The sequence below is a fragment of the Aulostomus chinensis genome, chromosome 14 (genome assembly GCF_037954235.1).
Source record: "Aulostomus chinensis isolate RoL2024-O1b breed Wild chromosome 14, RoL_Achi_v1.0, whole genome shotgun sequence".
Classification (NCBI taxonomy): domain Eukaryota; kingdom Metazoa; phylum Chordata; class Actinopteri; order Syngnathiformes; family Aulostomidae; genus Aulostomus; species Aulostomus chinensis.
The window spans coordinates 21,407,793-21,419,866 of record NC_141333.1 but is presented as its reverse complement, the minus strand read 5'-3'; the positions used below and the strand labels follow the sequence as shown (position 1 = coordinate 21,419,866).

Here is a 12,074-nt window from a genome sequence, read left to right as displayed (position 1 = left end):
TGTGAACAAGTTACCTGCACGCTGTCATCCAGGGGGAATCGCTGCCTTGGAGACGACCAAAAGGGATTAGAGAGCTCAGCAACAACAAGGGAGACTCTGCGCTAATCTGTGACGTCAGAGAGGTCGTTGGTGAAGAGATGTGACGACTGAAATAACACTGGAGTGAGTCAGCAGGACCGGTTGGCATTTAATAACTCAGCATCGAAATGTACTTTGTGGTCTCTTATAAATCTTCTCTCAGTCTAATCCTACTGTTTTATCCGAGGTGCCTGCAGACATGTAGCATGTATGTGTTTTGTGGGGGTTTCGGGGGTTCAGGGGACAAACAATGTGAGATTCTACAGAAAGTGGTGATGTAAGCAGAGGCGGGATGAGATCAGCTGTGGCGGCTCCGCCTTGGTCTGGTCTGGACTGTGACTGAGTGGATGTTCCTGGACCTGCGCTGTGGTCTTGTTCTGAAACGATGTTCATCACCGTTGAAAGACCGAGGAGGGGTGGGGAGGGGAGGGAGGTATGAAATGTACATTATTTTTTTGTACCTTGGCTTTAATTTATTAAATATATCTAAGACTGCTGTTCTTGACTCGTCTGCGTGTGGGGAAGGTTTTGTTCTCTCCTTCCAACACTTCAGAGGCTCTCACTCACTCCTGTTTTCATCCCACATCTGCGGCTGCTTGTTTTACAGCCGTGAACGTCTCCAGAAGAGAGGAGACCTCCTCATTTACCACCAGGTCAGGAAGATCCCCTGGATCTGGTCCCCCTGGGGGGAAACCCAGCTGTCCCAGCCTGAGTCGGCTGCTTTTATTTCTTGCATCTAAAAAAGTGAGCAAAGATCAGAGTCGCTCTTTGAGAAATACCCTAAGAAATGAGCCCGCTGGTCCAGTCCCTGACTCGTTCCCTCGATGTAGACATTTGGATTCCACCAGGTTTTACTCGCCCAGGATTAAAAACTGCTGCGTTCCGTGAGAGAACTACAAAACTCTGTGTATCTGCCGCGCATGCGCATACGCATGAGGCGTTCACACGTGGGTGCTGGGGGTCTGTCCATCATCCGTCCATCCAGCTCGTCAGCAGGTCCCTAACCGAATCCGCAGACCCCTGAAGAGGAGCAGGACTCTCTGGTCCGGGATCTCAGTTCTGTGCATCGGAATATCAGCGCCAACCTCTGACGTCACTGGTGAGTTAGCTAACTCCTCCGACTTCTGCTAGCTGCGGTCCGCTTTAGCGTCTTTAGCAGAACTGTCGGAGGAACTAAAGACACCGAGCCAAGTTGACGTTCCGGGTCCGGTTCTCTCTGGTTCCATGTCGCCTCAGAACCTTTGTGTAACCGTTACACAAAGGTTCTAATACACTGTTACACTGTAACGCGACAGTTAACTGCAGTTAAAAGTTGTTCTTTACGTTGGAACCGCACTTTGTTGCGTGCGCGCGCGCGCGCTCTATGCAGTTTAACACTAACCGAAAGCTTCTGACCGTGCAGTGTGTGACCTGCAACACACACACAATCAGTGAGCATCGAAGCGAAGTAAAATCTGGTCAACTGGACGTAAGATTTTTTACTTCGCTTCGATCTACGATGACCTGGATGAATGAGAACCTACACAGACATCAGTGAGCAGATAGTCTGGTGTGTGTGTGTGTGTGTGTGTGTGTGTGTGTGTGTGTGTGAGAGAGAGAGAGAGAGAGAGAGATTGACCTCATCAGTGGAGGACACAAACTCTTCTTTGTGTTTCTTCTGGTTTTTCCTCATGTTCGTGTCACATGACCTGCATGCTGCTCTGGGCCAGGACTGACCCTCCCAATCCGATCATCAGGCATCAGTGATTGGATCAATCAGCTGAAAACATCTGTCCCAAGACAATGATTGATTTCAGGAGATATTGGTGATTATTGGTCATTCCTGATAAAAAAAAAAAAAAACAGGAAAAGGTGGAATTTCATCCCCAGCTGTTGTTGTGGTTCCTTAACCCTGTCCTACATCGGCCAGACTAAAGAAGGAGCCGGTGATGTCATGTTCTCAGTCCGGCTCCACCCTCCCTGGTTGTTGGCGGCTCGTGTGACGTGGAGCTCGTCGTGTTCGCGGTCGGTTTGTTCGGTTTTGGTTTTCACACACGAGATGGATTCAAAAATGATGCCTGCAGACGCCGTCTGTGTCCAAGCGGGAGAATACCGGCGTCTGGCCCACTGATGTATCTCACTTTCATTTCAGTTCCACCATTTTGTTTCACATTTGTTGTGAATGATGTCATGTTTTATCACATGCCTCCTGACTTTATCTCCCTCCATGTCCTTCAGCGATGGCCGTCGTCCGGTTCTACAGCAGGGAAGTGAAGGGGCGGAGCATTCAGCGGGCAGCCAAGCTCTTCCCCCATCTGTCAATCAAAACGGAGCTTTGCTACAACGTGGAGCTGACAGGTAGACGTGTACCAGCCTGCCGCTCAGCCGCCGAGATGCCGGTAACTGTTGACGTGAAGTTTGGAGGTTTAGGATTCTGTCTCTGCTGCAGGCTGCCAGGGTCTCAGAGCAGAGCAGAAGGAGGTTCTCCTGTGGTTGTTCCGTCCCCCCCTGCAGGCAGAGCCGCTGACTGAGGAGCCGAGCCTCTCAGAGGGCAGTGGGGAGAAACTGGTGGAGATCGGACCCAGGTGAGGACCTCCACCATATCCTGGGACCGTCCTGTAACAGGCCGGGTCAACAGGTTCTTTTGTTGCTCTTTTGCATGTCAGGCTGAACTTCTCCACTGCTTGGTCCACCAACGCCGTGTCCATCTGCCAGAGCGCCGGCCTCACTAACGTCACGCGGGTGGAGCTGTCCCGCAGGTTTCTCATCAAGGTTTGCACGTTGAGAAATAACTCGCCGGGGTCGTGTTCCTCGTTGTAAACCTGCCGCTGACGCGATCCGTCCTGATGTCCTCCAGCCCAAGAATGAGGAGAAGCTCGCCGAGGACATAAAGAAGCTGGTGGAGTGCCTCCATGACAGCATGACGGAGTGCGTCTATCAGCATCCCATCTCCTCCTTCGCCGTGGAGGCCAAACCACAGCCGGTGTTTGAAGTGGACATCCTGGGGAGGGGTCGCGTGGCCCTGGAGAAGGCCAACGAAGACCTGGGTACGACTCCAACCAGGGGAGGTTCCCCTCACTCCCCTTTCTCTTTTTTTCTTTTTATGCTTCTTTTCAGTCTCGCTACTGTCTGAGTTTGTTTGACCACTGCCGAGGGTCATGATGTCACATGACAATTAACATCATTATGTGGCTGGCTGAAGTCACAGGATGACGATGATGCCTCTGATTATCTTCACGTGTGCTGGTGTGACAGCACGCCGTTGCTCACAGATGCTTCCGCGTCCATGAGTGAGCCTCCTGATCAGCAGAGAAGCTCGCCGCCTTCCTTCTTGGACTCTGTTTTAATTGAACGGTGCCGTTTCTCAAGCCTGGAGTGCTTCCTGAGTAACACGGGACACTTTTACACCGTGATTCAGGGATATTGCTGGAAAAATCCCTGTTCATGTTTACATTCAATAACCAAATGATTTGAATTTATAGAGCAAGCGAGCGTTCTGCAGCCGACGCGTACACCCAGTGACTTGTTCCTCAGTTCTGGTTCTCTGGTGAACTGTTCTGTCTCCCATCACAGCACCGGGGGATGATGGAGGATGATGGAGGTGGTTACTTTATTATCTTACACGGGGGTTGCAAAGAAAATTTCGTTGACACGTCCACCATGGTCAATGACAATAAAGCAATCTTGAATCTTGAGACTTGCAGCTGTTGGGATCTTGGTCAAGTCAAGTCAGTTTTCATTCTGTAGCACCAAACCCCAACCAAAGTTCTGTCCTGACTCTGTCCAAGTAGAGCAGGTCCAGCACCTCCCTCCTTCAATGAACCTCCACCCAACAATTCTCCATCAGCAAGCACATCCTGCAACAGCAGCCACCAGAACCTTCCTTTACCAGCAGGAAGGTGGAGCAGATCCAGGATCAGTGGGGACGGAGAGAGAGCAGGAGAGCAGGACAAAGACAGAGAGACAGAAGGAAAGAGAGGGACAGAGAGAAAAGAGGAGAGACTGATGGACAGAGACAAAGACAGAGAGACAGAAGGAAAGAGAGGGACAGAGAAAGAGAGAGGGAGAAAGGAGGAGAGACTGATGGACAGAGACAAAGACAGAGAATGGAGGAAGACGTAGAGACAGAAGGAGAGAGAGGGACAGAGATAAAGAGAGAGAGAAAGGAGGAGAGACTGATGGACAGACGGGGACGTGAGCAGGTGGAGCTACGGGTGGCAGCTGGAGCCTCTTCAGGTCTGGAGCCTCCTCCAGCAGCACCAGGATCTGGGATGAGGGGAGAGAAGAGGAGTTAGTAACATGTATGAGGACAGGAGGAGGAGAGAGAAGCCCAGTGCATCATGGGAGATCCCAGCAGTCTGAGCCTATAGCAGCAGGTCTAAGGGCCAGAGAGACCTGGTCTCTGCTACCAGTTCTAGTCAACACGTGGCAGCAGCGTTCTGGACCAGCTGGAGAGTCTTTAGGGACTTATTAGTCCAGCCTGGTAGGAGGGGGGTGCAGTCATAATCTGAGGAGACCAAGTGCAGTAGTTAGAAGTACAGCAGACTGCAGGAACTAGATGGACCCGGCATCACCACGACTAAGCCTCTCACTTCCTTTGAGTTCATCCTGATGAGCTTTGTCGTCTTGTTTGGCGGCTCGTTAGCACCCGCTGCTTTTAAGATGCCTCGTACTTTGTGGGTGCGGCGTTTACCGATGAATTCTATACCACAGAACAAAACGATGGAAAGTTTTAAGCCGGTGTGAATCACAGACTGTATTTCAGGCATTGAACCGAAAATCTCACTGACAACAAGGTGAGAGACTCACTCCACCACCAATGCCACTGTGGTTCCGCTCTACAAGAGGCTGTGATGACTCGAGCTCCTGTCTGTCAGGGCTGCAGCAGCGATCCATGAAGCTGATGAGTGGACAGCATGAAGGGACGGCGTGCTGGGACATTCTCAGTGTTGTTAGGGTTAGTTGAGTGGTGCAGTTTCCTCTCCCTCGTGGCTGTTTTTCAGCTGTGTGTGTGTGTGTGTGTGTGTGTGTGGTCAAACACAGGTCTGGCCTTTGACTCCTGGGATCTGGACTTCTACACATCAATGTTCCAGAGGATTAAAAGAAACCCCACTAGTGTGGAGTGTTTTGACTTAGCTCAGTCCAACAGGTGCGTCAGCATGTGTGTGTGTGTGTGTGTGTGTGTGTGTGTGTGTGAGAGAGAGAGAGAGACAGTGTGTAATGAGCAGGCCAGCTGCAGGATGGCTCCGTTTCTTCACTAATGGCGTTCTCTGTGCTGTGGCGTCCCAGTGAACATAGTCGCCACTGGTTCTTCCGGGGCCGGATGGTGATTGACGGGCAGGAGCAGGACGGGACGCTCTTCAGTCTCATCATGGACACGCAGCAGCACAGCAACCACAACAATGTCATCAAGTTCTGTGACAACAGCAGGTGAGAATGGAAATGGCAACCACAGTGTGTGGGAATTTATTCGACTGTGTGTGTGTGTGTGTGTGTGTGTGTGTGTCCAGTGGCATCAAAGGAGTGGACCTGGAGTGTTTCTACCCTGAGGATCCGTCCCGAGCCAGCCCGTATCAGACTCATCGCTGTCTCCGACACGTCATCTTCACTGCGGAGACACACAACTTCCCCACCGGTCAGATCGCACCCTCACCTGCACCGTCGCGTGTCTCCTTGCGTGTCACACTCAACAGTTTCTCACCTCACCTCCAGGTGTAGCTCCATTCAGTGGCGCTACCACAGGGACGGGGGGTCGCATCAGAGATGTGCAGAGCGCTGGACGAGGAGGTCACGTCATTGCTGGCACTGCAGGGTACTGCTTCGGTAACCTGCATGTACCAGGTCAGTAGAAGTACACGCTTCATTCACTCCGCCTGCCCCAAAGAGAAATAGTGACGCTGCGTCCCTCCCCAGGTTACTCTCTCCCCTGGGAGCGTGAAGGGGAGGGCTGGGAGTACCCCTCCAGCTTCGCCCCTCCACTGCAGGTGGCCATTGAGGCCAGTGATGGCGCCTCTGACTATGGCAACAAGTTTGGAGAACCGGTCCTGTCAGGTAGGGGGGGGGGGGGGGGGGGGGCTGACATGGACTGAAAAGCTCCTCAGTTCCTAAAGATATCCTTATTTTGAACCCATCCACCATCCATCTATCACTCATCCATCATCTATTGATCAATCATCATCTATCGATCATCCATCTGTCAATCATCCATCATCTATCAATCATTCATCAATCAATCATCCATCTATCGATCATCCTTCTATCGATCATCCATCATCTATCAATCATTCATCAATCAATCATCCATCTATCGATCATCCTTCTATCGATCATCCATCATCTATCAATCAATCATCCATCTATCAATCATCCATCATTCATCAATCAATCATCCATCTATCAATCATCTATCAATCAATCATCCATCTATCAATCAATCATCCATCATCTATCAATCATTCATCAATCAATCATCCATCTATCGATCATCCTTCTATCGATCATCCATCATCTATCAATCATTCATCAATCAATCATCCATCTATCGATCATCCTTCTATCGATCATCCATCATCTATCAATCAATCATCCATCTATCAATCATCCATCATCTATCAATCAATCATCCATCTATCAATCATCCATCATCTATCAATCAAGCATTCATCAATCAATCATCCATCTATCAATTATCATCCATCCATCTTCTATACTGCTTGTCCATTAAGGGTCCTGAGGGGCTGGAGCCTATCCCAGCTGTCATTGGGTGAGAGGCGGGGTTCACCCTGGACGGGTCACCAGTCCGTCACAGGGCCATCAGGAGCAATCAGGGGTTCAGTATCTTGGTCAAGGACACTTGGACAGGGTCACTGGGGGAAGTGGGGATCGAACCAGCGACCCTCCGGGCCTCACCCCCCCCCCCCCGTTCCCCCTGTTTGGAACCCCCACAGTTTGTACTCTTGACATCAGTACTTGCTCTGCTGTCCAGGGTTCGCACGTTCCTTCGGCATGCGGCTGGTTAACGGAGAGCGGCGGGAGTGGATAAAGCCGATCATGTTCAGTGGCGGTCTGGGTTCTATTGAAGATGCACACATAAAGAAGGAACGCGCGGAGACAGGTATGGACTGGAGAAGCTGTATTTCCTGTTCTTGTCTTGATGGTGACTCAGCGTGTGTCTCTCCTCGTGCTGCGATCAGGAATGGAAGTGGTGAAGATCGGCGGGCCTGTGTACAGAATCGGTGTGGGGGGAGGGGCGGCCTCCTCTGTACAAGTACGGCAGCTTCATCTCTCTGAGTCAGAGATCACCTGATGACCAAATAACAAGGTTTGAGTTTGGGTTTGCAGGTCCAGGGGGACAACTCCAGCGACAGGGATCTGGGCGCCGTGCAGAGGGGAGATGCCGAGATGGAGCAGAAGATGAACCGCGCTCTGAGGGCGTGCCTGGAGAGAGGCGAAGGCAACCCAGTCTGCAGTATACACGATCAGGGAGCAGGAGGCAACGGTAGGACCACCGGCCTCCTTTCTAGAGTTCCGTTAAGATGAAGAGAGTTTGAGAACTTGTTCATCTTCAGGTAATGTTCTTAAGGAGCTGAGTGAGCCAGCCGGCGCCGTGATCTACTGCAGCAGGTTCCAGGTAACCAGCTGATTGCTCCACTCGCCTCAGGCGCTGGAGGTCTGGTCCTCATTGCTTGTGTCTTTGAGCAGAAGGGCGACCCCACTCTGAGTGTGCTGGAGCTGTGGGGGGCCGAGTATCAGGAGAGCAATGCACTCTTGCTCCGCCCATCGGACAGGTTGTTCTTGGAGAAGGTTTGTCAGAGGGAGAAGTGTCCTGTCGACTTTGTGGGAACCATCACAGGAGATGGAAAGGTGCGTTTCATCTGCTCACCCACCGGCGAGTCCGACCCCTGAGGTCCTGTTGCTCTAAACCTGACGGACGTAGATTCCCCATCAGCATCCTCGTCTGAATCTCCTCAGATTGTGCTGGTGGATGATGAGGGTGGCAGCGGGGATGAGACCAGCAGGGGGCGCTGTCCTGTTGACCTGCAGCTGGAGTGGGTTCTGGGGAAGATGCCCCAGAAGGATTTCAAGATGGAGCGGCGTCCCTCTACTCATCAGCCGCTGGCTCTCCCTGCCGGGCTGACGGTCAGAGACGCCCTGGACAGAGTTCTGCGTCTGCCGGCGGTGGCATCCAAACGCTACCTGACCAACAAGGTGTGTGTTTGACCTTAAATTGACCTGCATCTGTACCTCTGTGTGTATCTGTCCTGACACTTTCCAACTCTTCACACCTTCGGCAGGTGGACCGGTCTGTGACTGGACTGGTTGCCCAGCAACAGTGTGTCGGCCCTCTTCACACGCCATTGGCGGATGTGGCTGTTGTTGCTCTTTCGCCGTTCAGCCTAGAGGGAGCGGCGGCGGCTATTGGAGAGCAGCCCATCAAAGGCCTCGTCAGTCCAGCTGCAGGCGCTCGCATGGCTGTGGGAGAGGCGCTGACCAACCTGGTGTTCGCTCGAATCACGGTTCTGAAGGTGAGCGGACGAAGAGAACCGAAAAGTTTTCTTTGATTGGACCGCCAACAGAAAGACAAATGAGTGATGTGCAGGGTCATGTTGAATGTGCTGTAGGATGTCAAGTGCAGTGGTAACTGGATGTGGGCCGCCAAGCTGCCAGGGGAAGGAGCCTGTTTGTGGGACGCCTGCAAAGCCATGTGTGAGGTCATGGGACAGCTGGGCGTGGCCATCGACGGGGGCAAGGACTCACTCAGTATGGCTGCAAGAGTGGGGAAGGAGACTGTCAAAGCCCCAGGTGCGCGCGTGTGTGTGTGTGTGTGTGTGTGTGTGTGTGTGTGTGTGTGGACTTGTACATTAAGGTGTGTGTTTTCAATTTACCTTGGGTTTCAGGTGCTCTGGTTATCTCGGCATATGCTGTTTGTCCAGACATCACCGCCACAGTGACACCTGATCTTGAAGATCCAGATGGTGAAGGTATCACACACACACACACACACACACACACAAGCGCAATATTTTTTTCCTGACACACTCACTCGGACTCCTTAGTATGGGACTGACTGCGTCTGACCCCAGGTCTCTGTCCGCAGGCGTTCTGTTGTGGGTTCCTCTCAGTCCGGGCCGTCACCGTCTCGGGGGTTCTGCCCTCGCTCAGTGCTACTGTCAGCTGGGAGACTGCTCTCCTGACCTGGACCGGCCCGAGTTACTGACCGCGGCCTTCAGCACCACACAGACCCTCCTGCAGGGTGAGACTTTCCTGTGCCTCAGCCTCTGAGCTCCATTAAACTCACTGAGATGATGGAGCCCCCTAGTGGCGGCAGGTCTTATTGTTACTGTTCATTCTCGTTAGAATGGCCAGTAAATCAGGTTAAAAATGTTGGAATGTTAATGAAGGTGAAGACGGGCATCTGTGTTTGTGGTCTTCAGATCGGCTGCTGACTGCAGGTCATGACATCAGTGACGGAGGCCTCATTTCCTGCCTGCTGGAGATGGCATTTGCAGGAAACCGTGGTGTTGACGTGGATTTGTTGTCAGAAGGAGCTGGAGGTTAGCAAGCTGACACCTCGCCAGATTTTAGGGCCACAAACAGTAGCTTGTACCGATGAACTCATGCTGTGTGATGCTTGCGTCTCCTGTGCAGTCATGGAGCTGTTGTTCAGCGAGGAGCTGGGTTTGGTCCTGGAGGTCTCACAGCCTGATGTAGAACGAGTGTTCCAGAGCTACAGCGATGCAGGCGTGCCGTGCCGCCGCATCGGCAGGACCCGAGGCTTCGGACCTGAGGCTTTGGTGAGGCTGCCACCTCGACGTTTCTATTTCAAGTGTTTGGTGGTTCTCTCGGTTTGACGGGTTTGTCTTTCAGGTTGTCGTCAGAGTGGATGGGCAGGAAGTTCTCAGAGAGCCGTTGCCCGACCTCAGAGCTCTATGGGAGGACACCAGCTTCCAGCTGGAGCGCCTCCAGGCTAATGAGCTCTGTGTTAAGCAGGAAGAGGAAGGGTTGGCCAGGAGGACACAGCCCCAATTTAAAGTGACCTTTGACCCCTCCAAAATTCCCATCCGCCACCAGCTCTGTAAGATAAGCCAGAATCAGGACCGTTTCTAGAAGCTCCATTTGTTCTAGAGCTGCTTTGATCAGGGTCTGTGTCCACAAGATGCCCCCAGAACAGAGCACAAGGGTTTGCAGTTGCTAGGTTACTAAAAGCACCCTGTAGCTTGACAGCCAGGAATGCCATTGTGGTTGAGTGTCACTATCCTAAGTCCCGCCTCTGCTTGATATTGATTGGTAGGTTAGAGAGAAGTGACATGTATAAGCAGTTTTCAGAGGTTAACTATGTTCATTGAGTGCTGTAATCACTGACCGTTGTTTGGGTGCCGCCCACAGCGCATTCAGTCTGACTGTTTCTTAAAATGAAGTGGTTTTAATGGAATGTAAAAGCAGCAGATACTAAATTAATGTATTAACCCATCTGAGCTGTGGTTTTTGGCAGCAGTTTGCGCCCGCGTGGCGGTGATCAGAGAGGAGGGCAGCAACGGAGACCGGGAGATGTCGGTGTCGCTGTATATGGCCGGCTTTGAGGTGAGTCCTGAGAGCTCTAGTCACTGACTTTACTGAAGGTGTGTTTTCGATGTTAATGTTGTGTGTGTGTGTGTCCGTGCGTGCAGGTGTGGGACGTGACAATGCAGGACCTGGGCTCAGGGTTGCTCACCCTGGACTCCTTCAGAGCTGTCGTGTTTGTTGGAGGATTCAGCTATGCAGACGTGTTGGGATCAGCTAAAGGCACACGAGCATACACACGCTCACACACCTTGCTGAGTGCATCCCTGCTTTTGTAACATCGTTGGTCTCTTTCGCCACAGGTTGGGCTGCCAGTGTTACTTATAACCACAAAGCCAAGGTTGAGTTTGATCGCTTCCGGCGGCGAGGAGACACACTGAGTCTTGGTGTGTGCAATGGGTGCCAGCTGCTGGCCCTGCTGGGCTGGGTGGGAGAGGGCGAAGACGGGGCAGGTGAGAAGAGACCTAGAATACATAGAGCCAAGCATGACCTCGAACACAGGTGACATCAGGATCTTTTCTCTCCCAGTGTCCCCGGTGGCACTGACCACTAACAGGTCTGGTAGGTTTGAGTCGCGGTTCGTCAGCGTTGGGATCCAGGCGTCCCCGTCCGTCTGGCTCGGAGGAATGGAAGGCTCCGCTCTGGGAGTGTGGGTTGCCCATGGAGAAGGTAAAGTCTTCGTCAAACCAAACTGGCGTGGGTAGTTATCCTCCTGCTAGTCTGCCCTCGGTGTGTGACCAGGACTGCTCTGCTCTGCTGGCTCATGTCAGGGGTCAGGATGTTGGTGAGCAGCAGCTGTGTTAAATATTGATTTCCCTTTTCCCTTCCCGCAGGACTGATGCAATTCCGTAGCTCCCAGGTCCTTGATCAGATTATTTCTGGTGGTCTCGCCCCCCTCCGTTACCTTGACGACCAGGGTCATCCAACTGAAGAGTACCCGCTGAACCCTAATGGCTCTCCGCAAGGCATAGCAGGGCTGTGCTCCAGGGACGGCCGACACCTGGCCATGATGCCCCACCCAGAGCGCTGCACGCTGGGCTGGCAGTGGCCTTGGGCCCCCAGGGACTTCCGAGCCTCGCTCAGACCTTCCCCCTGGCTCCGCATGTTCAGCAATGCAGTTGCCTGGTGCAGCGACAAACACTGATGTGGTGAGGTATCGCTGTGTTTGCTGTGAGGCAGCGCTCAGTGGGCTCCAGTGCTGTGACATCAGGCTGTCACACAGCGTTTACATGCTGGAGCTCTTCCTTACTGATGCCTGCATGAATCTTCTTTGTTTCAGGCCCGCTGACATCAGTGTCGCCTTGAAGCTCAAAAAAACGGATTTGTTTTGACATCTGTATCACTTATTGATGTGATGTGATGGATTTTACAAATAAATGAATGAATGCAACATTTCTGAGACGTGGAGTGTCACAGGGTCAAAGAGGAGCCTCGCAGTAAAGACAATAAATATTTAA

General features: G+C 52.3%; 1 protein-coding gene across 4 annotated transcripts; it reads left to right on the top strand.

Annotated features, from left to right (window-relative positions):
* Positions 1-1,001: 1,001 nt before the first annotated feature.
* On the top strand, positions 1,002-12,068 carry pfas (phosphoribosylformylglycinamidine synthase). Of its 4 annotated transcripts, none has more exons than XM_086224350.1 (28): positions 1,002-1,177; positions 2,296-2,415; positions 2,507-2,642; positions 2,724-2,829; positions 2,915-3,104; positions 5,101-5,206; positions 5,347-5,487; positions 5,568-5,692; positions 5,770-5,898; positions 5,971-6,108; positions 7,043-7,171; positions 7,251-7,324; positions 7,399-7,555; positions 7,626-7,687; positions 7,759-7,920; positions 8,029-8,265; positions 8,352-8,582; positions 8,679-8,859; positions 8,955-9,038; positions 9,155-9,310; positions 9,492-9,611; positions 9,706-9,851; positions 9,925-10,132; positions 10,553-10,638; positions 10,725-10,839; positions 10,920-11,069; positions 11,146-11,286; positions 11,451-12,068. In XM_086224350.1, the coding sequence occupies exons 2-28, from the start codon at positions 2,298-2,300 to the stop codon at positions 11,759-11,761; spliced, it is 3,939 nt and encodes a 1,312-aa protein (XP_086080476.1). In that variant the 5' UTR covers positions 1,002-1,177; positions 2,296-2,297; the 3' UTR covers positions 11,762-12,068. The 4 variants fall into 4 exon arrangements, with proteins under 4 accessions (XP_086080476.1, XP_086080474.1, XP_086080475.1 ...); XM_086224348.1 differs by having other exon boundaries at positions 10,550-10,638; XM_086224349.1 differs by lacking the exon at positions 1,002-1,177 and adding an exon at positions 2,017-2,189 and having other exon boundaries at positions 10,550-10,638.
* Positions 12,069-12,074: the final 6 nt, after the last annotated feature.

Excerpts from the sequence above, each read along its gene's own strand:
- pfas (XM_086224348.1), top strand. The coding sequence starts at position 2,298 with ATGGCCGTCGTCCGGTTCTACAGCAGGGAAGTGAAGGGGCGGAGCATT. Across the intron at positions 2,830-2,914 it reads CCCGCAGGTTTCTCATCAAG|CCCAAGAATGAGGAGAAGCT; the intron begins GTTTGCACGTTG and ends GATGTCCTCCAG. Across the intron at positions 7,325-7,398 it reads GGGCGGCCTCCTCTGTACAA|GTCCAGGGGGACAACTCCAG; the intron begins GTACGGCAGCTT and ends TTGGGTTTGCAG.